The sequence below is a fragment of the Orycteropus afer genome, unplaced genomic scaffold (genome assembly GCF_000298275.1).
Source record: "Orycteropus afer afer isolate SDZICR_OR568_19922 unplaced genomic scaffold, OryAfe1.0 scaffold00163, whole genome shotgun sequence".
In the NCBI taxonomy this organism is placed as follows: domain Eukaryota; kingdom Metazoa; phylum Chordata; class Mammalia; order Tubulidentata; family Orycteropodidae; genus Orycteropus; species Orycteropus afer.
In genome coordinates, this window is record NW_006921750.1 from 5,337,167 (window position 1) to 5,364,415 (window position 27,249).

Sequence of the window (27,249 nt, forward strand, 5' to 3'; positions counted from 1 at the left end):
CGATTATCTTCTGTGTCTGTGTTAATTGGTTTCCCTTTTCTTTGTTGAAGAGGGTCTGTGCAATCCTTCTGCCTAGTCCGCCATCTTGCCGGAACTCCCCCACATCAGCAGATTCTTTCAACTGCAGAGGGATGAGTAGGGACATTTTGGAAAAATCAAAGCAATTAAGTGGTCAAAGAAATCCCTCACAGTCTAAGACGGATTATAATGTTCTATTTACATAGCATTTAAATTTTATTAGGTATTATAAGTAATCTAGAGATGATTTAAAGTATATGGTAGGATATGAATAAGTTATTTGCAAATACTTACCCATATTATATTAGGGATTTGAGCATCAGCAGATTTCAGTATCCATGGGGGTCTTAGATAATTAATGCCTGGTAGATTTTGAGTGGTGATTATACACCAACTCTTGATTTCTCAGTATATTAAATTTTGAATGAACATATGAATGGAAAGTTTGTGTTTACCAATATACTGTTATTTCTAAAGCCATATTGAATATCCTTGTATTTTTCTTTTAGTCTTTTCCAGGTTGATTAAATTATGCTACTATATGACTTTGGGCAAATCATTAAACTCTTAGTCTCACATATATCTTTATCTGTACAAGTGTAAAATAATAGACCCTCCCTTCCTCAAAAGATAGTTAATTATGAAATGGAGCATTTAAGAAAATATGCATAACTGTATCTAAAAATAATGAGTCTGCATTGTTGCTTCCAAGACTAAGACATGCTATTCATGTGTCCAGTGACACAGAATTAATTTCTCTTAACTTGATTGTTTTCACCCACAAAATAGTGGTAACAACATCCCCTTCCATCACTGTCATTAGGGTTACTTTGTCTAAATTTTCTAAAGCTTTAAGAGCAGTACATAGAGTAGATCCTCAAGGAAGTTAGTTATCTCTTAATCTGTTACATTATAAGATGTACAAGTACTTTATGATAGCACTTTCTGGCAAATTTATCCCTAAATAAACATCTCTCTAGGGATGCTTGATACTATTGGTATAAATAACACCATTAGAACTTATTTGATTAATTATCAATCATATATTTGTTCAATTATATATGTTATTATATAACATAATATCATAAATAATATGCTACATTAAATATTTGTAATGTGAACATATCAATAATATTGATATGGATTTGATAATATCAAATATATCACCCACTGGTTTACTGAATTTATTTCTTTTTTTAATGATTAGCAAAACTAACCATCCTGTATTATTGATTTCAAGTCACTGCCTACCTTCTGAATTTCCACTTTTACTTGAATAACACTACTTAAATAGTTTCCTCTTTATTCTACTTTAAACTTATTATCTATGAATATCTATTTAATTTTTGTCAATTTACTAGTACCAAATTGGATTTTTCTTTGCAATAGTTAAAAGTCAAGAATTTCACCCATATCACTGTTTGAAAGAACATCCCCTTACTTGCCTTGTCCAGTGATTCATCTTTACCCATGCCTTTGCATGATTTGCTCAGTTTCCTTATGACACTTAGGTTAAAAGTAATATATTACACTATCTAGTCTTGCCCAAGCTAATGGCTTCAGTCTTCCCACCTCTTTTTGACTCTATTTTGTTACCAGAAAAAAGGAAAGGAACTTATTATCAAAAGTCTGTTGTTGTTGTTGTTGTTATTTGCTGTCGAGTCGGCCCCGATCAAAAGTCTAGCCAGTTGAAATTGTTCTGCATTTTCTCCCACAGGACTTATAATTCCAATGGAAAGATTCAACATTTAGCATCAGACATGGCATAGAGATTTAAAAATAAGTCTGCATTTTAAGAGGAAGTGGAAAATAACAGAAGAGCCTAACTTAAAAGGAATATTTGGGCTCTCATCCTTGTTCTAATGTCATGACCTTGGATGTCATATACAACTCCCTCTATCTTTGTCTTATAAATTCCTCTGTCACAAAATGAAGGGCTGGAACACATCATCTTTATGATTACTTTTAGCTTTACCATTATAGTTTTCAGAACATATTTATCTTTGGGCCTGATTTAATTTAGATGTATATATTTTTAGATATGTCTAAGAAATATTACCATTTTGGGGAATTGGTATTATTAAAAATCCAATGAAGATGAAATATAACTGGAAAATAAAAAGTCAATAAAGCAAGGAACTTGAAACAATTTTTAAAACTTAATTATTTGTACCACATTATATTGCTACATCATCAAAGACTATTTTTAAAAAATAAAAGAAAAGAAAACAAAAATCTCTTCATAATGAAATTGTACCAGCCATCTCTCTGCTAAAACTCCCTTCTAGCCCCTTGCTACCACCAACATCTCTCACACAGAGGCAAACTTATTGAATCATTTCCATTTGGGATTTTTCATAGTTGGTTTAGGCATATGTCTAAATAATATTTTAAATCCTTGTTTTGAGATTTATTTACTTCATATAAGGCGCATTGATTTTTCTACTGATAATGAAAATCTAAATCACTTGTACCACACCTGCAGGGACATTAATGATTCAGTGGCAGAATTCTCTCCTTCCATGGCAGAGGACCAGGTTAAATTCCCACCAATGCACCTCATGTACAGTTGCCAACCATCTGCCAGTGGAACTTTGGTTGTTCTATGATGTTGAACACATTTTATCAGAGTTTCCAGACCAGCATTGGCTGGGAAGAAAGATCTGACAATCTATTTCCAAAAATCTGTAAAATTGACCCTATAAAAATTGACCCTATAAATCACAAAGGTTTAGTCTGCAACCAATCATAGGAATGATGCATGACTGGGTAGTGTTTCTCCTCACAATACATCTGGTCACCATGAGTTGGACTGACTCCACAGTAGCTAAGAACAGCAACACAACACACCGTACCTCTTTTCTGACTCCTTGGAGATGGTACTTACACTATCTTCAGTTCTCAAATTTGATCTAAAGGGCACAGTTGTGTGAATAAAATAATTTGACTAACAAATGGGATTTGGGGTACAAAATTTAGGTTCATCTAGTCACATAATTCTCCAATTTAACCCTAATAGACTTTAAAACTTAGAGAAATTATTTTATTTGACAAACTTTACATTTAAAACTACATGTTGATACCTTTTTTTTTAAGGCATGACCTCACTTTAATCTCAGGCTGAGTTGCATGAAGCTTTTATTATAAAATCACTTGTCATTCAGTGCAAATCTTCCTTGTTGCTGAAGAATGTCATATATAATGAAAGATTATATCCATTTATCTTCAGCAGTAAATCTTTTATCACATAAGGAAGATATATTATTGTGAATTTTGATCAAAGCTGCCCACTTCTTTTTGCCAACAGAAATGATATGTACTGTTAGTTGATTGTACAATATCCAGGAAAAAAAAAAAAAAAAAAGAATGCCTTCAAATGAGGGCTCAGCCAACTCTATGGGCTTCTAAAATATCTTTTAAAAAAATCACGTTTCATACTGGACCTTCTATGATCCAAATGTATGAATTGTAATATACACTTTTTCATCTTCTTCACTTAATTATATCAGAAAACTGCTACGTTTTGAAGCTTGGTCTGTGATATCTGCAAATGGATTTGCAAAGGACAGGATGTGGATATTTTGCCCTCATTTTTAGACAATGATTATTACCATTTCTTTTTGAAGTATGCTATGAGTGGTTTTATCAGTTCCTTTGCTAATGAATTCCTTTTCTTCTTTTATAATGCCAATCATAAAGATGCCATTTAATAAGATTTACCTCGGAGATTTGTTTTTTTTCATTCTTCCTTCTCAAGTTGTGTACTGCTTTGCTTTAGGGAATCACCCAGGCTTCTCAGGTGGGGAATAAGACTGACTTTTGTGATCTCATATTGATACCATACTCTCATTGTTTCTTCTGAAAAGAGCTAATTCCAGCAAGGACATTAGAGCCTTGCAGATGAGTCTCTTTATGTTGTATCTTTGATTTTAGATTACCATCACCTTGTTTTACACATCTGTGCTCAGTGCATTCAAATTTGATGGCATGTGAGTTCTTCTGTATTAAAATGATTCCAAGTAAGTTGAGATTCAGAATGAAGCAGGAAGAGTGGCACCCCATTCCTTAGGTCTCATTGAGGTTGCTAGCCAGAATTTTCTCACAGTTGATTCAGAATTTGTGCAAAGTGATATCTGGTGATCCACAAAATCAAGACATAAATGAGCATCTAACTCTTGAAAACAACATTATTTCATTTCAACCTCATCACATTCTTGAAGTAGATCTTAGGTTCTTTGGTAATTGGAGAGGTAGCTGTTGAATTTCATGCTTTCTACTTCTACACTTGGAGAGCACATTACACTGCTATTTTACAGGAAGAAAATATGATACGCCAAAACTTCCATCCTTTAAATAAGAAAAAGCTAAATTTTTCAGAACAGCACATAGTCATAGCAAACATAGTATATATTAACTCAAACTGGATTCTTCTGGGTCGTTATTTCCCTTATCATTCAGAATCTTCCATTTTCTCTCATGTAGGTAAGGTTATCAGATTTAGCAAATAATATACAAGATATCCACTTACATTTTAATTTTAGATACATCAAAAATATTTATTGTAAGCAAGTCAGTAATATTACAAGTGGGACATACTCATGAGTTTATGAGTTTATCTGATATTAATACTTAACTGCATGTTCTATATTTTATCTGCCAATGTATGCATAAGAGTATCCAAGTTCTGGTCTCTGCCATTTGGCAAGCCTACAGATATCAGGTCCCCAGATTGTTAAATTTGGAATATCTTATTGGGGCTTAGTTTTATTTTTTCTAGTTGAACTGATTGCTGCCGAGCATAGTTATGACCTTTCTTCCACTGACTACTCTGGACATGCCATCCAATTACACTTTGGTTCCAAGCAAGTAGAGACAATTGAAAAAAACTCTGTCAGTGGCTGGACTTGAAGCATCAGAGATAGTCTGTAAGAGTTAATGTCTCGAGTTCTAGTAAGATGATAGAATAGGCAGACAAACTAAACACACCCTCTTCAACAAAGAAAAGGGAAACCAATTAACACAGATAAAGAAGATAATCCTGGAGCCCTGAGCTTTGAAAGGAATGATACAAAAGTGTTCTAAACTCCAACTAATAGAAGAATGTGCATGAAAGCACTGATAAATATGGGGCTGTGGTCTTTCAGCGATCCTGACAACACAGACAGCTTCGATATTGCCAAGTGGTGTTAGGACGTAAGAATTAACTTAAAATTCAGTTGTGCCACCAGCCACTCCTCAGAAGGAAGATGGAACAATCTACTTCCATAGTGATACTGCCTCAGAAACCCAAGGAGGGGTCGCTATTAGTCGGGTCCAACTCGACAGCACATAACAACAATAACCACAGCCAGGGGCTGCAGATAGGACTGCCCTGGTGGTTGGTGAATAAAAGGGGAAGCAATGAAGAGGGAGACAGGCTGAACTGTGGAATTTTGGCTGTCCTGAGTGTGCAGCCAGTTTGAATATTTACAAGGGGTTGGACCCTTTTGGATATTTAAAGTGACACTGTTATCTCAGATTCCAGAGACCTAAGAATAAGCTCCACTTGCTGGGGAAGGCACAGACATTCCAGACATGAAGCATTATGTTATTGTTGTTGTTATGTGCCATCGAGTCAGACCCAACTCATAGTGATCCCTCCTTGGGTTTCCAAGCTAGTATATCACTAAGGAAGTAGATTGCCCAACCTTCCTTCCAAGGAGTGGCTGGTTAACCTTCTGGTTAACAGTCAAGTGCCTTAGGCACTACTCTACCAGAACTCCTACGAAGCATTATACAGGTACAATATTTTCCTTGTTATTCTTATACCCCACACCCTCTTCATGAATGGAAGTGTGGCCATCCCTCACTCCCATTCACCTTCTGGGCTGGCAGGAATTCCATCACAGTCTGCATGCTCTGACAGAGCCTGGGTTCACAGCCCTATCTAGATTTTTTTTTTTTTTTTTAAGTTTGTTTGTTTATGTCTGTTTTTAAATTATTATTATTATTATTATTATGGTGGTTTTTTTTCTCTAATCTTTATTATTATTATTATTTATCTTCCCTTCCCATGTTCTAGTTTTCAGTTTTTCTGTCTTCCGTGTTCCTGGTTCCATTTTTTTTTTTTTTTTTTAATTTATTTTGGTTAACCCAATTCCTTGTTTTTCTGTTAGCATTTTCCCTTTTTCTTTATTATTCTCCTACTATACCTCTTTTCTTTTATTCCACCCTTTCCAGATATATATATATATATATTTTTTTTTTTTTAATTTTCTCTCTTTTGTTTTGTGATTGTTCCTGTGTGTTTATGCAGTGTTTTTTGTCCACTTGCTTTTACATTTTTGATGTTTTTTTTATTGTTTTAGTCTAACTGACTGGGAGACAGCAACTGTGCTCATATGGCACAACCACACCCACATCTCCTGCACCTCCACTTACTGAGTGAGAGCCACCACTTCCTTCTCCACCACTGGCCAATGATAATTGACCAACAAGAAGAGCCTGAATCACCCTTAACTGCTCTTCGCAAACAGTTAACAGAGATCTAAATACAATAATATCACATTGCTAAGTGAACTAAGTCAATCACAGAAGGACAAATACTGTATTAGTCAGTTATTGTAAAAAGTCAATGAAAGGTTTCTATATGGAAGGAATTTTTCTTTGTTGATTACCAGGGGTGAGAAGGTAGGGGAGGGAAAGGGAACACTGTTAGATAGGTAGAAACAACTATTGATTTGGGTGAAGAGAAGGGCAGTGTACCAAATGTGTGTGATGAACATGGTGACATTGAAGAAGTGGAAGACATACACAGGTGCATGGGAGGTGCAGACAACAAGGAAGAACCCTTTTGAACATACAGTTCTGCATTACCAGTAAAGGCAAACATTGACCTATGGGTGGACAGATAGGTGGACAGGCTGAACTATTAGGTATGTCTATGCATTGGGGAGGAGTTCTAGTAGCGTAGTGCCTAAGGCACTTGACTGCTAACCAGAGGATTGGCAGTTCCAACCCACCAGCTACTCCTCAGAAGGAAGGTTGGGCAATCTAGTTCCATAAGGATACCACCTTGGAAACCCAAGGAAGTGTCGCTATGAGTCAGGTCTGATTCAAGGGCACATAACAACAACAACAACAACAGCATGCTGTAGGGAGTGTGTTCATGACCATGTACACAGTTGGCAGACAACGTTTCTATAAGTGTATTTGTATGTTTTGTAAGAATTTCCAGTTATAATAGAGCTGAAAAGGGACAAAGTTGTAGTCACTTCTTTACCACGACCAGCTACCTAGAGGGAACAAGTAGTTGGACCTGTGGATTCAGGACCATAGTCATAGGGGACATCAAGCTTAATTGGCATAACATACTACACAAAAACATTGCTCTACATCCTACTTTGGTGAGTAGCGACTCAGATCTTAAAAGCTCGCAAACAGCTATCTAGATGCAATGATGGGTGTCTCCTCATCCAGAGCAAAGAAGAATGAAGAAAACAAAAAAATCATGGAAACACTTAGTCCAAGTGGACTGGTACACCACATGATCCTCAGCCCATACAACTATGAGACCAGAAGAACTAGATGATGCCCAGCTACCATTCTCATCCACTTGGAGGGGGATCTATGTAGGAGATCCTGGACAGAGTAGGATAACAATGTGGAACCAAACTCAAACTTGTTTAAAAAAAAAAAAAAAAGAGGACCAGGTTTGCTGGTCTGATAGAGCTTAATGGAACACCTGAGACTATGTCCCCTAGCTGACTTTCATGTCTGGAATTGAGCCCACTCCCATGGCTTCCAGCCAAACAAAAAACAGGCATATGAGTTGAACATTTACATTAGATAGATACACTCCTTGGAGAGATCAATCATGGAAGAATAGACGGGTGGTGCATGCACAGGGAGACAGCTCATGGGTCAGGAGTTCATGGGAGGGAACAACACAAGAAGAGTTAACTATGGAGAGGAAGTGGGAAGGGAGTCATTGCATTGTGGGAAATCAGTCACTGTCATGAGACAAAGTGTATGTGAGCTGCTGTATGGAAAGTGAATTTGCTCTATAGGCTTTCACCCAAATCACAATTAAAATAATAATAAAAAAGTGTTAATGTCTCAACCTTGGTAATATTATATTAAGAAGAGTAGTATGGAAGCATATGGGGTGAATGTGAGAGTGAACCCTGCTCTTCTATTGACTGGGAAATATCAAAGGAGTTCATCAGAACTTTTACTTAAATAAGGACACAGGTGTGAGGACCTGACTTTCCTCTGACTTTGATGTTAAATTAATTTGTCTGGTTTTACTAGACATATTTACAACAAATAATGTGGGTGTACATGTGTGCACATACATGTGTGAGTATGTGTGCATATGTGTGCACGCAGAGTACGTGCCAAATCCAGTCTCAGTAATTTTAGAGATGAACACCTGAGACCTCAGAGAGTTTGCCACACACCTCTGCTTCTCTGTTAAGAGGCAAATTTAGGGATCATTCTGCCTCCAAAGAACATGCCTTATCTGCTAAAACAGGCAACTTCCCTTGTAAACTAGAATTCCACATTTTCCTCTTATAGATTCCGTGTATACTACAAATTAATAATGTGGCATTTTCTCAAATCAATTTGACAAGAAACTACATCAATCTTCCACCTGTAATTATTGCCTTCCAATACACTACTCCTAATCTTTTGTTCTTGATAGGGCTGTTATTATTTAAAATTAAAATTAGGAAGATTTTCCTCCAACAAGGTGAATATATTGCTCTTTAGTTTCTTGCTTCAAAAATAATTTATTTCTGATTGCTAAAAACAAAGCTAAATTAGTTATAACAGTTTGTTTAGCCCACATAGCTGCTTTGGGTATGAGTTCTGAGATATCCAGTACCTTCATGCCATGACATGTGTTTTAATTGTGTTAAGGAGTTAAGGAGTTCAGTAAAAGTGAAGTCCAAGACAAAGTAGTGGCATGGATCTCTTTGAAGACCACAGGATTTATCCAGACTGAGGTGAGGTATTGTCAGTTGCTGATTCTCCAAGAGAGATAGTGCCAGTATTGGAAGTGAAGTGACTTGTGAATGGGCTGCAGTCTCCTTGGTAATAAGTGTACAAATAGTTGTGGCTAGTAGGTTCCTAATATCTGAGAGCTGGTTGAGAGGATCTTTTGGTTCAGCGAGTATGCATTTGTCATTTTTTTTTTTTCTTTTCCTGTACAGACTTGGGACTGTGCCTTTTCTTTATGTCTCAAATATTAAGAGAACATAGCACACCCCCTGGATTTTGAACAGATGCTTTCAAATTCATACCTAGAAGTCATAGTAGTTTTGTGATGAAAGGATAGGCTTCCATCTATTTTTTTTTTTTTTAATTCAGACTCTGATTGCCAAAGGAAAAAAAAAATTTAAAATTTTATCTACATTTTCTTAAACTTGCAGATACAACTTTGTAGCAAATGCCATGAGTGACACTGTAAGTAATGATTGCTGCCTCATTCATGGATGTTGTGGTATGTTTGAAAGCTACTGATACCACATTGGAAAACTATCATGAGTTGTAAGGCATCCACAATTTAAAATAATCCAATTCTAAATTATTCCATTTGTATTTTTAAGGATAGGAGGGAGACTATAGTTTCAGACAATCTTGTAGGTAATTTTAATACCAATTGGTTAACCGACATATCTTGCTGCCTTAATTAGTGTTCCTTTTAAATACACCCACTTAATTAAGTTCTTAGTTAAGCTTAAGAAACTTTGTACTTTAATCAATGTCACAATATTCTCCATAGCCCAACTCAGATACAAGTATCAGTGATAAGTGTCTGTTGTTGTTGTTGTTTGCCATCGAGTCGGATCCAACTCATAGCAACCCCTCCTTGGGTTTCTGAAGCAGTATCACTGTGGAAGTAGATTGCCCAATCTTCCTTCCGAGGAGTGGCTGGTAGGTTTGAACTGCCAGCCTTCTGGTTAGCAGTCAAGTGCTTTAGGCACTGTGCTACCAGAGCTCCTACGAAGATAATATTTTTAACATTGTTAATAACTTTTGAGCCAATAAGGATACCCTTATCCTTTCTAGGCCACGCACCACACAATTTTTGCTTTGTCAGGACATAGTTTGGAATCATTGCCCCTACACTTCCCATCTCCTTATGCTGGGTGATTCACATTGCCTTGCCAAGACTCTATCTTCTGGGTGTTTTAAAAACTGAGAATAGTAAGCATTTGAAAAATGTCACTATCATTCTTTAATAGTAATGTTCCCAAAAAGTCATCTAATCCATATTTTGTGATTACCTTTTAAATTAAAAGAAAGCTCAAAGAATGATCCTTTAACTCAGGGACTAATGTCTGTGATCTGATGTGCTTTTGACATTAGATAATTTTTTTAAAAAAGAACAACAAATATCAGTCTTCCATTCTTATAATGAATCATGGCTTTGATTCATAATATTTAGGCCTCTCTTCAAAGACACCTGGGCTTATGGATAGAGAGTTTATATACCCTCTGAATTTCCATTAAGAATGGCAGAAGGTGAAACAGATAAAGCAAGGTCTTTAATGTCAGCCTGAGTTGAGTTTGCACCTAATTTAAAATTGTTAAAGCCTATGTGATTAAATGGCAAGATATTTAATCTTTACATACTTTGGTTTCCTCACTTGAAAATTTAGGGTGATTGTTCATGATTCAAAGAATATTGAAAACTAATATTCACTGAGATATAGGTTTTAAATTATTCCTAGTAACAACTCTAGGAGGTAGATTGACATTATTATCTCCATTTCATATATGAAGACACTGAGGCACAGAGAGGCTAAGCATCTAATAAGTAACAGGACTAGGATGTCAATAGGCAGTGCTCCAAACTACGCTATTGCAGGTGCCTCTACAGCATAAAGTGTAAATGCCACACTAGCTACCCAGTTTTTCTAGCCAAGGACTAACACTGAGGTTCAGGAGAATCAGCAGAGCATAGAGAATAATACCTGGAGGTATTTCCTTTTTCAAATTAGTTGGATAATTACATAGGCTTGTATATTACTGACACCATGTCTATTTTGCCATAGCATAAAAAATATTGTCATTTTTTTTCCTATGAATAAAAATGTTGATGCAGTCAAGAAACAAACCACACAGTTTATCTGTCACCATTTTCATGGTAAAGGTAATTCAAAATTGTTGTGTTGTTGTTGTTGTTATGTGCCATCGAGTCGGACCCGACTCATAGCAACCCCTCCTTGGGTTTCCGAGGCAGTATCACTACGCAAGTAGATTGCCTCATCTTCCTTGCGGGGAGTGGCTGGTAGTTAAAATTTTACATCTAAAATCAAGGTTACACGAAGGAATCATGTTCCAGGATGTATATAGACACTAGAATGTATAAGGAGGCCAGGAACACTGCAGAAATTAAAACAAATGTTTGAACATATTTATATCCTTAATATATTTCTTTCTATAAATTCACTTATGCAGAAATTCTAAGTATAAAGTCTTTAGACATAAAAAATGGCATTGTATAAAATCTATGTACACTTGTTCTCTTTTTCTTCCTAATACCAACTCTATTTTCCTAGGATGAAACTGAGTAAGAGAGATGTTAAATAATTTGCCTAACCACATACATGCAAATTCTAAATAGGGAAGTCAGAAAATGAAACCAGCTTTCTTAGTCATTATGATATGGAGATAAGGAAGGTCAGTTGCTAAGAAACCATGTGTAGATTGAATCATCCACAGGGTTAATGAAGTCCCTGGAAATGAATTCAAGAGAAGGAATGGAGAATAAGGCTTAAACCAGTGATAACGTCTTCCATTAATTAGCAAAGGACCAGGAAATCAACAGATATGCATTATAAGCAATAACAGAAGAGTGCAGTTCCCTCAGTGGAGCAGTTTTCTTGTTATTTTTGTTGTGCTTTATTTTTTTAACATAAAGAATGTAAAAGTGAGGAGTGATCCGGAGTGTAAGGTGGCTATTGATTACAAGTGATAGTTATTTACTTTTTACTAATATTAGCCAATATTTTTAGTTCTAACTCACATGGCAATCAGGAAATGAAATTAAAGTAAACAAATTAAAGTGAACAAACAAATATATGTAAGAGAAGAAATGGGAATGATCTGGAAAGAGCAATATTGGCTTGTGACCACATAATCACTTCTGGTTAATCAAAGAACATTGATTTTTGTGGGAATGTCAGGAAAAGACCTGCACATTGTTAAAAGTCTATCCCTGGACTTCTCTGTATCTAGGTCTGGTGATACTTTTCTCTTTCTTCTTACCCACATCAGATAAAAAAGTAGTGAATTCAAGATCAAGTTCACATATTTTGTATTTTCTCATCTTGTCAGTCTTCTCTTTATCTCTTTTCTCCAAGGATTTTCATTTAAAACACTCTACTAAAACTAGACTTTATAGCAGGGAAAATGTGAGAGAGAAAAAAGTTGATGTAAGGGGAGACATTTTTTCAGGTAGAACTGGACAAGTGGGAGGGAGGTGTGTAGGAATAGTCATAGGGACAAAGTTAGAAGGATGTAAGGATATCTGCCTTTGAAAAAAAACAGCTGGCTTTATCTTTGGAGATAGAGAAGTTCAGGGTTTGCTATTTGGTCTCAAGCCTCATCAGGAGAAATACATTTGTTAATATTTAATATAAGGTGGTTCAATGATAGAATTCATTTAAGTGCTGAGGAGCAAGAATGTCTCCTTGAGGACTAAAGTGTACCTGACACAAGCCATAACACTATCAATCGCCTCGTATGCATGTGAAAGATGGACAGTGAATAAGAAAGACCGAAGAAGAACTGGTGCTTTTGAGTTGTGGTGCTGGCAGAGAATGCTGAAAGTACAGTGGACTGCTAAAAGAACTAACAGATCTGTCCTGGAGGAAATACAGCTGGAATGCTCCTTGGAAGAGAGAATAGCCAGACTTCGTCTCACCTACTTTGGTCATGTTGTCAGAAGGGACCATTCCCTGGAGAAGGACATCATGCTTGGTAAGGTGGAGGGTCAATGAAAGAGGGGAAGGCCTTCAATGAGATGGATTGACATAGTGGCTGTGATGATTGGCTCAAGTATAGCAAGGATCATGGAGCTGGACCAGGCGGTGTTTCATTCTGCTGTGCATAGGATCATTATGAGTCAGACACGACTAGACAGTACCTAGGTACCTAACAACAACAACAGTGATAGAATTCTTGCCTTTCATTCTGGAGACCAGAGTACAATTCCCAGCCAATGCATCTCAGGCACAGCTACCACCTGATTGTTAATGGAGACTTGCATGTTGCTATGATGCTAAAGAGGTTTCAACAATTTCCTAAGACAGACTAGGAAGAAAGACCTGGTGATCTAATTCCAAAAATCAGCCATTAGAAATACTATGGATTGCAATGGTCTGATTAAGACCTGCTCAGAGGATGGTGCAGCAATGGTGAGTATTTTGTCGCATTGTGCGTGGGTTTGACATGAGTCAAGGCTAACTCAGTGCCAGCTAACAAAGACAAAGATAGGACCCAGATGGTCTCTGGCTCTTACCTCACTGCCACAGCCCAGCCTCTTCTCTTTAGGGCCATCTCACTACTGATATTTTTTCAATCAGTAATACCAGATTTAGATTTGGACATTGCCTCCTCCACTGTGGAAGCTCTGGTAGCATAGTGTCTAAGGCATTTGATTGATAACCAGAAGGCTGGTGGTTCAAACCTACCAGCCACTTTTTGGAAGGAAGACTGGGCCATCTACTTCCATAGAGACACCGCCTGGGAAAACCAATTAGGGGTCACTATGAGTCTAATCAACTCGATGGCAGTGAGTTTTTTTTTTTTTTTTTTTCCCTCCTCCATTGTGCCCTTTATCACTGCCTTTAAAAAAAGAATTGGAAATAAACATAACAGACAACATGATCATGAAATTCCTAGTCTCAGAGGCAACAACTCCCTCCCAGAGTAGATTAGTGGATGAAATTTGACAAAAATTATAAAGGTAAAATCTCTTAATGCTTTCAGACTTAGAATTCTTTCTTTTTGTTTTCGCTGTTGAAACTAATCCCCCATTTTTCAAATACAACTTGTCAATGCTGGATGCATTTTGTGTCCTGAGTGTGCTCTCAGCTTTTAAGCAATTTACCTATAGAATGAAAATTTACCTGCAAATAACCACTGGACATTAAGATTTTTTTAAATAATTGATATGAAATAAAACTTCTAAGTGATGAAGTTCAGAGAACAATGGGGGAAAAAACACTGAATACATTGAGATGAGCTTTGATAGCAGTTCAGAATTACAGCAAAATAATGGCTAAGGCAACAATTCTTATTTATTTTTTGTAAAAAATAAATAAGAAAAAATAAACAAGAATTGTTTATTTTTAAAAAACATGTATTGACCATTAAATATTGCCTATGTACTTTCAAATTGTTATCAATTCCATTATACTTTATTAAGATAAACAGAAAAACTTTTATATGAATTTATCTTACTTTTTTACCTGTATCATTTTAAAAACAAAATATTATGAAATAAATAAACAAAAACACTCTCACTTCCAACAAAACCTCCCAAAAAACAAACCAAAATGGAAACAATCAAAACCTATTACATCTTCTCCTCACTTACCAATGTGAGTAGGTTCCAAAGACCAGATGCTTATGTGAAAAAAGGCATTAGGAAAAACTGGAAGATGAACAAGTAAGAACATAAAATGGAAGATGACTACAACATTGCATAATTGCCAAATTGCATCATTATATATTTTCCAAAACATTGAGAATCATGGCCTAGGAAAGCTGACACATAATCTTAACGATTACAGCCAACATTACTCTTGCTTTATACCTAAGCACTCGTTACTCCTAGATGTACATCATTAATGTGAAAAATAGATGGGTAGTAGATTTTTTACTTGTCATAGAAGTGAAATATCAGATTAATATATAGTAAATAAGTCAGAAAAGGGTGCATTTTATTAATAAGAATCAGCACAAAGCCAGCTCCTAGGGTGCAGAGGTTAAACAATTCCCAAATCCAGCTTCTCTAAGCTACAGTACTATGCCATCATCTCTGACATCAACCACTCTCTTTCCTCTCATCTCTCTTTTTCTCTCCCTGCTGGGTTTGATAATTTGCTGAAACATCTCTCAGAACTCACACACTGTTGTTTTGGTTAGGTGCCATTGAATTGGATCCCACTATAGTGACTTTGTGTACAACAGAACAAACACTGCCAATTCCAGTGCCATCCTCACAAATGCTGCTATATTGAGACCATTGTTGCAGCCACTGTCAATCTTTTAATTTGATGATCTTTCTCTTTTCCATTGACCTCTACATTACCATGAATGATCTCCTTCTTCAGGGACTGGGCCCTCCTAATAACATGACCAAAGAGGAAGAAATGAAGTCTGGCCATTCTTGCTTCTAAGGAGAATTCCAGGTGTGTCTCTTAAGAAAAATTTGTTCATTCTATTGGCAGTCCATGGGTATACTCAAGATTATTCATCAAGTGCCTAAGATACTTGACGGCTAACCAGAAGGCTGAAGGTTCAAACCCACCAGCCACTCCTCGCAAAGAAGTTTGGACAATCTACTTCTGTAGTGATACCACGATGGAAACACAGGGAGGCGTCGCAATGAGTCGGATCTGATTTGACGGCAGTGCACATGCTTTTTATCATAATTCAAAGACACAAATTCTTCTCCAGTCTTCTTTATTTATTGTCCAGCTCTCACATGCATATGAAGCTATTGAAAGACCATGGCTTGTGTCAGGTACACCTTACTGTTCAAAACAATCTTTGCTCTTTAACACTTTAAAGAGGTTTCTTGCAGCAGATTTGCCCAATACACCATGTCATTTGATTTCCAGGTGTACTTCTCCCAGGACAGATTTTTGCATTCTTCTGGAAGTCCATGGTTTATTCAATATTCTTTACTAACACAATAATTCAAAGGCATCAGTTCTTCAGCACCCTTCCTTATTCATTATCCAGCTCTTAAGTACATATGAAGTATAGAAAAGACCATGGTTTGAGTCAGGCACACCTTAGTATTCGAAGTAATATTTGCATTTTAACACTTTAATGACATCTTTTTCTAGAGGATTTACCCAAGGAAATATGTTATTTGATTTCTTGACTGTTGTTTCCATGGGCATTCATTGTGGATCCAAGTAAAATGAAATCCTTGAAAACTTCAATCTTTTCTTGACATATAATGAGGTTGCACATTGGTTCAGTTGTGAGGTTTTGTTTTCTTTATGTTGAATTATATGCCACACTGAAGACTGTCGTCTCTGATCTTCATCAGTAAGTACTTTAAGTATTTTTCACTTCCTGCAAGCAAGATTGTGTTACCTTCATATCACAGATTGTTAATGAGTTTTCCTCCAAGAATTCCACATTCTTCTTCATAAAGTACATCTTGGAAGATTATTTGCTCAGCATACAGATTGAATAATTATGGTGAAAAGATACAAGCCTTGTGCACACCTTTCTTGATCTTAAACCATGCATTATCCCCTTGTTCTGTTCAAATGACTGCCTTTTGGTCTAGGTTCAGGTTCCTCATAAGCACAAGTTCTGTGTTCTGGAATTCCTATTCTTTGTGATGTGGTGTAGTTAAGGTTATATGTCAACTTGGCTGGGCCTGGTTTTGAGTGGCTCAGCAGCTGGATACAGTGATTCCCTAAGATGAAATGAGTTATTCAGCTCCATGGTGGAATCTGTTATAAGCAGCTGAGTAGCTGTCTTAGGGATATAGTGTGCTTCCAGTGTATAAGAAGATGCTTTGAGAAACATCTTGAGCTTTTTGATACATTTGGACCCTGCATGTAGCCGAGTCTTCATTCAGCAACGTGCCATTTTGCTTGTCAATCTTGGAACTGTTCCTGGATTTGAACTAGTGGCCTGCCATTGGCTTGATAATTTTGGGACTATGCCATTTTACTTGTTGACCTTGGGTTTGTCAGCCTCAGCAGTCAGCAGCTTCCTGAGTTTAGAGATGTCTCCACCTCCAGTGGGTTGGGAGCAAGAGATGAAGCTGAAGCCCAAAGTCAAGGGGCCTTCACCCAGCCCCTAGAGCTGGCAATTTCAACTTGGAATTCTAACCTCCTGAACTATAACAGAATAAATCCTTGTTTGTTAAGACCATCAAACCTGTTGCATTTTCTGTTGTAGCTGCACTAGAGAACCCAAACACAATGTTATCATAAATTTCTTTTTTTGTGATCCACAGAGTCAAGTGACTTTACATAATAAATAAAAATAGGTAAACATCTTTCTGGAATTTTTAGCTTTCACCCAAGATCTACCTGACATCAGCAATGATATCCCTTATTCCATGTCCTCTTCTGAATCTGACTTGAATTTCTGGCATTTCCCTGTCAATGTACTGCCACAATCTTTTTTAAAATTATCTTCAGCCAAAGTTTGCTTGTGTGTGATATTAAGGATATGATTTGATAATGTCTTCATTTTTTGGATCATTTTCCTTTTGGAATGGGCATAAATATGGATCTCTTCCATTCCTGGCCTTCCACCTGGTAGGCCAGGTAGCTGTCTTCTGAATTTCTCGACATAAATGAGTGAGCACACTTCCAGCAGTGCATCTGTTTATTGAAACTTCTCTGGGTATTCCATCAATTCTGGCAGCCTTGTTTTTTGTAAATTCCATCAGTGCAGCTTCAACTTCTTCCTTCAGTACCGTTAGTTCTTGATCATATGATATCTCCTGTAATGTTTGAACATCAATCAATTCTTTTTGGTACAGTGACTCTGTATTCTTTCCATGTTCTTCTGATGATTCCTGCATCATTCAACATTTTGACCATAGAATCTTTCAATACTGTAACTTGAAGACTGAATTTTTTCTTCAGATCTTTGTGCTTGAGAAATGCTGAGCATGTTCTTCCCTTTTTGTTTGCTAATATCATATCTTTGCACATTCTATTATGAAACTTTACTTTGTTTCTTGAGCTGACCTTTGAAATCTTCTGTTCAGTTCTTTTACTTCATTATTTCTTCCATTTGCTTTAGCTACTCTTCATTCAAGGTGCTTCAGTGACATAGTGCCTAAGGTATTTGACTGCTAACCAGAAGGTTGGTGGTTCAAACCTGCCAGCTGCTTCATGGAAGGAAGATGTGACAGTCTACTTCTGTAAAGATTTACCACCTCAGAAACCAATGGGGGTCACTATGAGTCAGAATTGACTCAATGGCAGTGAGTTTCATTTGCTTTGGTTTTACTGTCCTTACACGAGCAAGTTTCAGAATCTCTTCTGGCATCCATTTTGGTCTTTTCTTTCTGTCCTGTCTTTTTAATGTCTTTTTGCTTTCTTCACATATGATATCCTTGAGGTCACTCCACAGGTCATCTGATTGGTGTTCAATGCATCAAATCTATTCTTTAGATAATCTCTAAAATCAGGTATATAATCAGTGTTGTATTTTAGCCCTTTCAGATTTTTAAAATTTTCTTATAGACTTTTAAAATTTTATTAATCTTTAACTCAAAGTTGCATATGAGCTATTTATGGTGTGCTCCACAATCATCCCCGGCCTTGCTCTGACTGATGATTTTGAGCTTCTTCTTTACCTCTTTCCACAGATGTAGTCAATTTGATTACTATGTATTACATCTGGAAAGGTCCATGTACATAGTCACTATTTATGTTATTGAAGAAAAGGTATTTGAAATGAGTAAGTCATTGGTCTTTAAAATTCTATCATGTTATTTCTGGCATCATTTCTATCACCAAAGCTATATTTTCTGAATACTAATGCTTTTTCTTTGTTTTCAACTTTCACATTCCAATCAACACTAATTATCAATGCTTGTTGATTTCATGTTTGATCTGTTTCAGAAACAGAAGTTGGTAAACATCTTCAATTTCTTCATCTTTGGCTTTAATGATTAGTACCTTAATTTGAATAGTAGTAGTAGTAGTATTAATTGCTTTTCCCTATAGATGTATGGATATTATCTTATCACTGACAGCATTATAATTCAGCATAAATCTTGAAATATCCTTTTTGATGATGAATGTGTGACACTATTCTTCTTCAACTTGTCATTCATGGCGTAATTGACCATATGATTGTCCAGTTCAAGATGGCACATACCAGTCCATTTCAACTAGTCTGTTGATCTTTATGCATTCCATTTCATTTCTGGCAACTTCCAATTTAGATTCTCTCAGCTTTTTCTTGGTCATGAGTTTCTCTTCATGATATATGAGTCAACCCCAATAAAATAGCCCTTCTCTTGACCTCCTCAGAACAGGCCTCCTTTTAGCTACACAATCCCCAAATTGGCCCTGCATAATTCGTCTTGGATGTGCACTCCCACCTCTCCTCTGTCCATGTCTTCTCTGTGCCTTACTCTCCACCTCTTAGCTATGCATGATAATAGGCTCTCTCTGTCTCTCAGGCTTCTAGCCATCTTCAGTGTACAGCCATTGACCCATATAATACTTTTAGTTCCACTGGTATGTCTTCTGCCCAAAGTCACTCAGCTCTAACTCTCTCCTTGCTTATTCTCTCTTTTCTCCTGATCTCTTATTCTTGCCTCTAAATATCTCTATTGGATTGACTTCTTATATAGGCAATGGTTCAATTCTATTGAGTAGATTTTCAAGCTACTCTTGGTGTAATAGCTGACCAGTCCCCTCACTGGACTAAACTGATCAATCCCCTCACTGTACCACAAATGGTTACATCTATTTGCATCATAAGTGACATTTTCTGCCAACAAGGACTGGCTCCTTCCTTCTTCATAGAACTAGGGTGACTGTAAAAATGACAACTTTAACAATTCCTCAGGCTTTAGGAGGAAAGTCTCCCAAATTGTTTTATTATTATTATTATTCACAGAATCAAGGCAAAAGGCTACATAAAAGAATTGATTTCACCACAAAATCATTGCCATTTCTGAAAAGATGTGCTTATCACAATTGTTTAGCCAAACTCCATGTATGCAATAGTATAAGACTTTTTTTTTTTTTTTTTTTTTTGCTAATTGTCTTTAATATTGTCAAACATTCAATCTACCACATTGACATTAGCTGCTGGCAACATTTCATCTTCACATTTCAATGTGTCTGAGCTGACTAAAGTGACATATGAGCAATTTTTAAATGAATATTTTAATTTGCCATTCTTAAACTCACACAAATTAGCTTTACCTCCTTAACAAAGGAATAGGACTTGCTTTCATCCAATAGTACAGCTTTCTAGCCTAAGCAGGGCTCTATAACACCATTACACTGTACTCACTGCAATCCACAGGTATGGAGGCAGCATGAAGGAACATGCCTGGCTGATACTCCATGAGACCCACACACTCAAAGTGAGATCCTACTCATGGGAAATAAGTTTATAATTGGAAGAAATTAAAACATCTTTCCTTATTTCCTTTCCACACACAAATGAAATAATACATTTTAAGTAACTAAAAACACTTAAAAAACAAAACAAAACCTAAAAAAAGGCTGCCCCTTAAAAGTAGCTATCTCCCTTTGACACTATTTTCATATTAAATAAAAATACAAGAGTAAATAAACTGTTTTTAAAACTTCCCACATAAATTAAGGGGGGGGGAACCTCCAAAAAGTCAGTGCATGCTATAGCATATATCTAGAATATAGCTCATTATTGTAAGAGCATGAAAATTAATGCCCTGAGGTAGAGATAATTCTGAGTAAGAGGAAACCACCAACATTAAGGCAGTTCTTAAGAGAATGGGAATTTAATTTCTCCTCAGAAATGTGTTTAATTCTTAAGTATTTCCTGACTTTTTACAGTGATATGCTCCTTTTATTTCAAGTGAAAAAAACAATGAATAATAAAAGGTTATGAAAATATGTGGCTGTTTAAATAAATTATTTGAATAATGTGCTGGTTATCTGAAGTATCCATGTATCAGAGTTCTTGTTCTCAGTCTATGAAGAGAATTGCCAAATGTGCTCTGGGGTGCCAAGCTTAAAAAGGTTTTGATAAAAACTGCCAGATTACCTGAATTCCAATTTGGCTCACAATGAAAGGTGGAAATATTATGTGGGTGCCTTTCAACATTGCTGCTGCAATGGCAATAGGACTTATTTAATAGTTTATTACACTCAGAAAACAAAGTGTATTCAAGGGTAAGAATCCATGGTCCCACAACTGGCAAGAGTAAACAGATCTCTTTGAATTCCTTTGTCAATTTCCTAGATTTCTAACAACCAGAGAATTGTGTCTTAAATCTGATTTTTATGCCAACAGTACAATTTCCTCCTCTGTAAGAAAGACAGATCATCTCACAAGCAATAATGGATGCTCCCTGTTTCACTTGAGCATAACACATTATGTGCCAAACAGACCACTAAATGCCATCTCCCTCTCAAAGAGGTTATTGGCCAGAGGTAGGCAGTTGGGGCTTCAGCAGTATTTCTTCCGTGAGCTGCCAACTGATGAGTCCTGCTGTCTGCGGCACTAAGCAGTCCTGATTGAGCAAGCTGTGAAGTCTTGATAGGGGACTGGCAGAACTGAGGTGACATCCTTCATTGCCAGGTCTCCCAGGCAAACACCTCGCCTCCATATTGTGCCTGCCTCAGGAAAGTTGCTTTTTGCAATTTCTGGCATAAAACAGGAACACTGCACATGTTAGTTGAATATGAAACAGAAAAATTAGGAGTGAAAAATATGAGTATAGAGAAAATGCCCAGAGTCCATGCATATAAAGATTTGATTTTCAGATCTTACCAGATAAAATTCTTTTGTTTTTCTCCAAGTTGTTAGGTGATGCTGACTTGAAGAAGAGCTAAAAAACACAAAATAAAAGTAAAATTAGTCAATAAATCACCTAGAAAACACATGGAAAAAGAAAAAAACAATAGTCATAAATCTATAACTAGAAAATATATATACAGTGTGAGACAAGGACATATGCAGCATTTTAGAGACAAGGTTGTTGTATTAAGAAAAGTATATTTGGATCCCAAACTATATTAGGATGATCATTGTGTAGACTTCTTGGGGGCACTTCTTAAAATGCTACTCAAGGTGTTCATTAGATATAACATGTAAAACTAGGAAAGAAAATTTCTGCTTTTTTAAAAAATCAGAAATAGATATAGAATCTGTCAGTGTTAGAAACAGACACCAGATTGACTCTTAAAATCAAAAGCATGAATGTATTACTCTTGCTTTGATATGATTGGTGGCTATTCTATTTGCTGAGATTTTGAAATGAATCTTTCAGCACCACATGCCTATGTTTACCATTTGTCTCCTTTCTCAGGTGCAAAGAAGGCTACCAAGGAGTTCGCTGTGATCAATTTCTACCAAAAACGGATTCTATTTTATCAGATCCAAGTAGGTCAAGCATTTTCCTTCTCTTTCTAACACAATATCTATATTTTAGCAGTGTTTGTCTGAAAGCTGACCAGAAAGGAAGCCAGGACAGATGTTCATGTTCAGATGGATGTTCATGTTCAAAGTTCATTTAGAGCTGACTCAGTCTAGGTCTTCTTCCTTGATGGGGCCTAGCTTCAAAATTAAGCTCCTCTCTAATCTCTCAATGAGACTCCAGCAAACCCTGCTCCTTGAGTTCTCAGGACACCCAAATCCCACCCTAATTAAGGAAACAAGGATTTAAAAAAAAAAAAAAGCAAAGAGCTGAATATTCATCAAGAAATGTTATTGAAATTGTATTTGTTCTTCTCTGGTTTATACATTGTGATAATATTGAATTTACCAACTTTTGTCTCACTGAAATAAGAAAATGTTGTTTTTGTTGTTACGTGCCTTTGAGTTGGACCTGACTCATTTCAACCTCTCCTTGCATTTTTGAGGCAGTATTATTATGGAAGTACATTGCTCAACCTTCCTTCCAAGGGGTGGCTGGGGGGTTTGAACTGCCAGCCTCTGGTTAGCAGTCAAGTGCCTTGGGCACTACGCTACCAGAGCTCCCAAAATAAGAAAACATGCATATAAAATTACATAAGAAGTTTTCAAACTCTGGAAACCCAATTTTAGCAACACTATTTGTAAATGAGAAATTGTTGTACTAATGAGAAATGATTTTTTATGAAATTACAAAAGAAGATAATTTGTTACTAAGAAATATTGCTCACTATTATTGCTATTTCTACTTGGAAAAATAAATAAATAAATAAATTCCTATACTATTATGACCAATTTTCGTCAGATGTGAAATTGTTATTTTATCTGTGAATCATTTTCTGCTCTTTCAGTGGCTACTACAAAAAGGACATTTTTATTGTGTCAGCAATTTAGCTTTTTTAGGATAATGATATTCATTTCCAGATTGTAAAGCAATGTTATGGTTTTCTGAGTATCAAGCAAGCATAACATAACTTTGTTGTTGTTGTTATGTGCCGTCGAGTAAAACCTGACTCATAGCGATCCCTCCGTGGGTTTCCGAGGCAGTATCACTACGGAGGTAGGATTGCCCAACCTTCCTTCTGAGGAGTGGCTGGTGGGTTTGAACCGCCAGCTGTCTGGTTAGCAGGCAAGTGTCTTAGCCACTATGCTACCAGAGCTCCCAACATAACTTTAGCAAAACATTTTGAAGTTGACTACTAACAATGGTTGCCTTGTCTGTCAGTGAGTATGCACGTTGCCACACAAGGAACATGTTTAGCCATCCTTCAAAATCTTTTCAAAATGTCAATTTTCATTATTCCTCTGAATTTCTAGCTACTTTTCCCCATGCAAATGCAAAGTTTCTCAGAAGGGAAAGGTTTTGCTTAATAATTATGTTTTATTTTAGTAAAGGAACCCATTATAGAGATTTACTACCATTTTCTTTGCAAATTTAGTTCTTGAGAAAAGGGAAGGTTGTCAAAAAGCAAATGGCCAACCCAGCCAGGATATCTCTGGTCTCTGAGACCAGAGGCGCTGTCACAACCAAGCCACAGAGGCGCTGTTCCATGGGAATGATCCAGATAGGGTGCTGCTATAGGAGGAATTTATTTATTTTTTTTATCCTGTGATTCAGGGCCCTTGCCAAGTTGGTGTTTGAAAGGTTTAAAATGGTTGTAGTTAGAGACATCCATTTTGAATATTAGGTAGCTTACATTGAAGAATGAGCTTGCCAGTTTTTCTTCCCTCTTCCCTTTCCTCTTTTATCTCTTTCTTCCCTCTGCTTCTTTCTCTTCCTCTTTCCATCCTTCCCTCCCTTCTTTATTTCTTCATTTTTTAAGATGTATCTAGTTTCCCTCTTTGTTTTCTTTTTCTCTTCCTTTCTTCCTTTCCAGTCCCTCTTTTCTTTTATTCCATTTTTCCCTTGATCATTTTATTTCCTTCCCTTTATCCTCCCTCTTTTTTCTCCCTCCCTTCCTCCCTTCTTTCTGTTCACATATAGATAAGGAATCTATCAAGTATGAAGTGGGTAGGATAATCTCTCTTAAACAATAGAATTCAAATTCTATTCATCCAACTGGACACCATAGTCCATCACACCAAAGCTGAGGATGAAGCCCACATAAAAGCTATTTTTCTCCGCATAGAAAAATAAACCTGTGAGTCACTAATACTGAAAATATAGATCTTGTATGTATAAAAATATTTAATGAAGCAATTTTTATAATTGTGAAATAATAGATACATTCTAAATGGCCAACCACAGCACAGGACAATGTTTAGATATAATATGCCACATCTATTATTTAATATTAAATGGTGATTAAAATAATAGCTGAGCAAAAGGTTTTTATTAAGTAAAAGTGCAAGAAAGAAAATTATTGTTATATAATATTGCAAAACAAACATACTCTGGTCCCAAACTGGGAGAAAATTAAATAAATAATAAAATACTAAAAGAGTACTAGAAGTATTTGGGTTGTGAAATTCTATGAATTTTCTTTCTCCTCTGTTTTCATAAAATGGCACAACACTATGTGAGTCAAAATGTCAGTATGCCTTGACAAAAGCAAAATAATCATCAATAAACCAATGGTAAAATCCCTAAGACACACTAAAAATGAAAAAGACATTTTATTTACCATTCAACTATGCATGCTTGCATTCATTTATACAATCATTAATTCATTCCACAAATAGTTTCTGAAAATCTACCAAGGGCTATCTAATTGACCAGACTCTGGAAATCTAAAATTGCCATCATGTCAGTTTTGACTTGTGGAGTGCCTCCATGTATGTCGGAATATAACAGTGCTACATAGGGTTTTCAATGGCGGATTTTTCAGAACTAAAATGCAGATTTTTCTTTTGTGGTACCTCTGGGTAGAACTGAACTGCCAACTTTTTGATTAGCAAATGAATGTGTTAACTCTTTGCCCCACCCAAAGACTTACATAGGATTACAAAGGTATAAAGTTGGCTCTGAAATCTTTTCTGTGTACCAAGGTGTACAAAACAGGATGAAGGCTCTGTGGCTTCTACAGACTAGTGAGGGGGGAAAAAAAAAAAAAGACCTGCTATAAACATGGGAAGGTTCCAGGGGCAGCATTTACACCTGAACTTGGTGTATTTATTTAGCTCATAGGTTTCATATATGAGAAATGGCAATTATAACACTTAAAGATGAATACCACAGAGTCAGTCTGACAAGTTTACCTTCCTTTACTCATCACCATTGTGTTACTCATATGTGTTCAGATTGTACATGTGCCAGATATGTGCTAAAGGGCTTCTCCTGAATGATCTTATTACACCCTCATACACATGATCTAACAGATATATACCTGTAATTGCCCATATTCTATAGACAAGGCAATTAAACCTGATAAATAAATCTACTCAAGATCACACAGCTAGTTAACACTGGCGTTTTACTTCCATCCAGATGACTGTCATACATGAGCTCCCAACTGCAGCTCATTCCTTTCTTCCCTCCAAGCCCTCCCTTCCCCAGTTACTTTTAATATGATGTTCATAACTCTAAATTCTATTAACTGAAACTCAATGACCTGCAGAGAACATTATCCTAAGAAGCAATATTTACACAGTTTTCATATCTTAATGCAACAACTTGGCCTTCCATAGAGATTTAAATCCCTAATGAAATTTCCTGGTCAAAATTTTTGCTGAAGGGTCATTGAATTTGCTGCTTGTGATATCTTTGAAATGACTCTGTGCTCATGTAAATTAGCACCTTTTCAACACCCTCTCTCTACTTTTCTTTCTCTCTTACCCTCCTTATTTTCCCATCCTTTCTACCCTGCCTCCACACTTGCTGAATGCAAGTGAAGCCTCATTAGCAGGAAGTTAGAAGCCTCTGCTGATTTATTCTCCCTAAGGCATTGCAGCATTGATCAGAAATGTACACCTTTGCAAATATTTATAAAACATTATAAAAAAATAAATAAGACCACAACCTACATGTATTTTGGAAAATGAGGCAAGAATGTCACTGCAAGAGGCTCAATGCTAGTGTGACTACTATTGATATCCTGGCCCCTGGTAGGCACCTTAGCCTTTCCATTCTAAAAACTACCCCCAGACACAATAAATAGTAGTTAATTTCACCCAGACAAACATATACACACAAGATTGAAACTTACAAAATGCTTGAGTATCAGTTTTTGAGAACATATCTAGTGCATGTAACATTTGGGTTAGTCTTATATGGATTCAGTGCATGGTAAGTCTCATTCAAATCACAGCACTGAATGAAAAGTTGGGGTCTGGAAGGGAGCAGTGATAGGCTGAGGACCAGACATTGTTCAGGTCTGAGGAGGCAACCTTCTGTGGAGGAGACATCAATGGCTAGTGCAGCATGATACCTGAAAGAGCACGTCTCCATACCACTTCCTGCTCTGCCAGTTCTCCCAGTGGAAATCTTCCAGGAATTCCCATGATTTTCTTGACTACTTCTAATTTAATTGTCTCAGAAATTGTCTCTTAGTCCTCCTGATCCAAGATTGAATAGAAGACCTCATTCTGTTTTCTCTGATTTAGCACATATCCATGTAGGTCAGGCACCATGCTTAGCCTTGAACAGAGTTAGGTGGATCCCAGGAGATTTGAGCTGACCACAGATTGGATGAATACTTCTCCAAGAGGCCCCTCCTACCTCAGGCAAAAATATATGCACAAACCAACCAGGTTCTCACCAAGAACCTGGAATCATCATTGAATAGCACGAATTTGAGAGCAGCCCAGAGCTTGGATCCAGAATCAAAAGATTCCCACCTGCATGGAAGAAAAATACCTGAATACTTCTTTGCAAAAGGATCAATCAGAAAAAAAATCAAAACAAAATCAAGAAAGCCTAAGGTTCATGTGGGA

The 27,249-nt window shown here is 36.5% G+C and overlaps 1 protein-coding gene across 1 annotated transcript in view; it reads left to right on the forward strand.

The window, feature by feature from the left end:
* The window catches only part of NRG3 (neuregulin 3), a 2,137,828-nt gene that overhangs the window by 1,553,121 nt on the left and 557,458 nt on the right, over window positions 1–27,249 (forward strand). Inside the window, exon 3 of the mRNA XM_042781740.1 lies at window positions 22,274–22,347. Within this exon, the coding sequence (XP_042637674.1) occupies window positions 22,274–22,347 (74 nt within the window). The remainder of the gene's footprint in view (window positions 1–22,273; window positions 22,348–27,249) is intronic.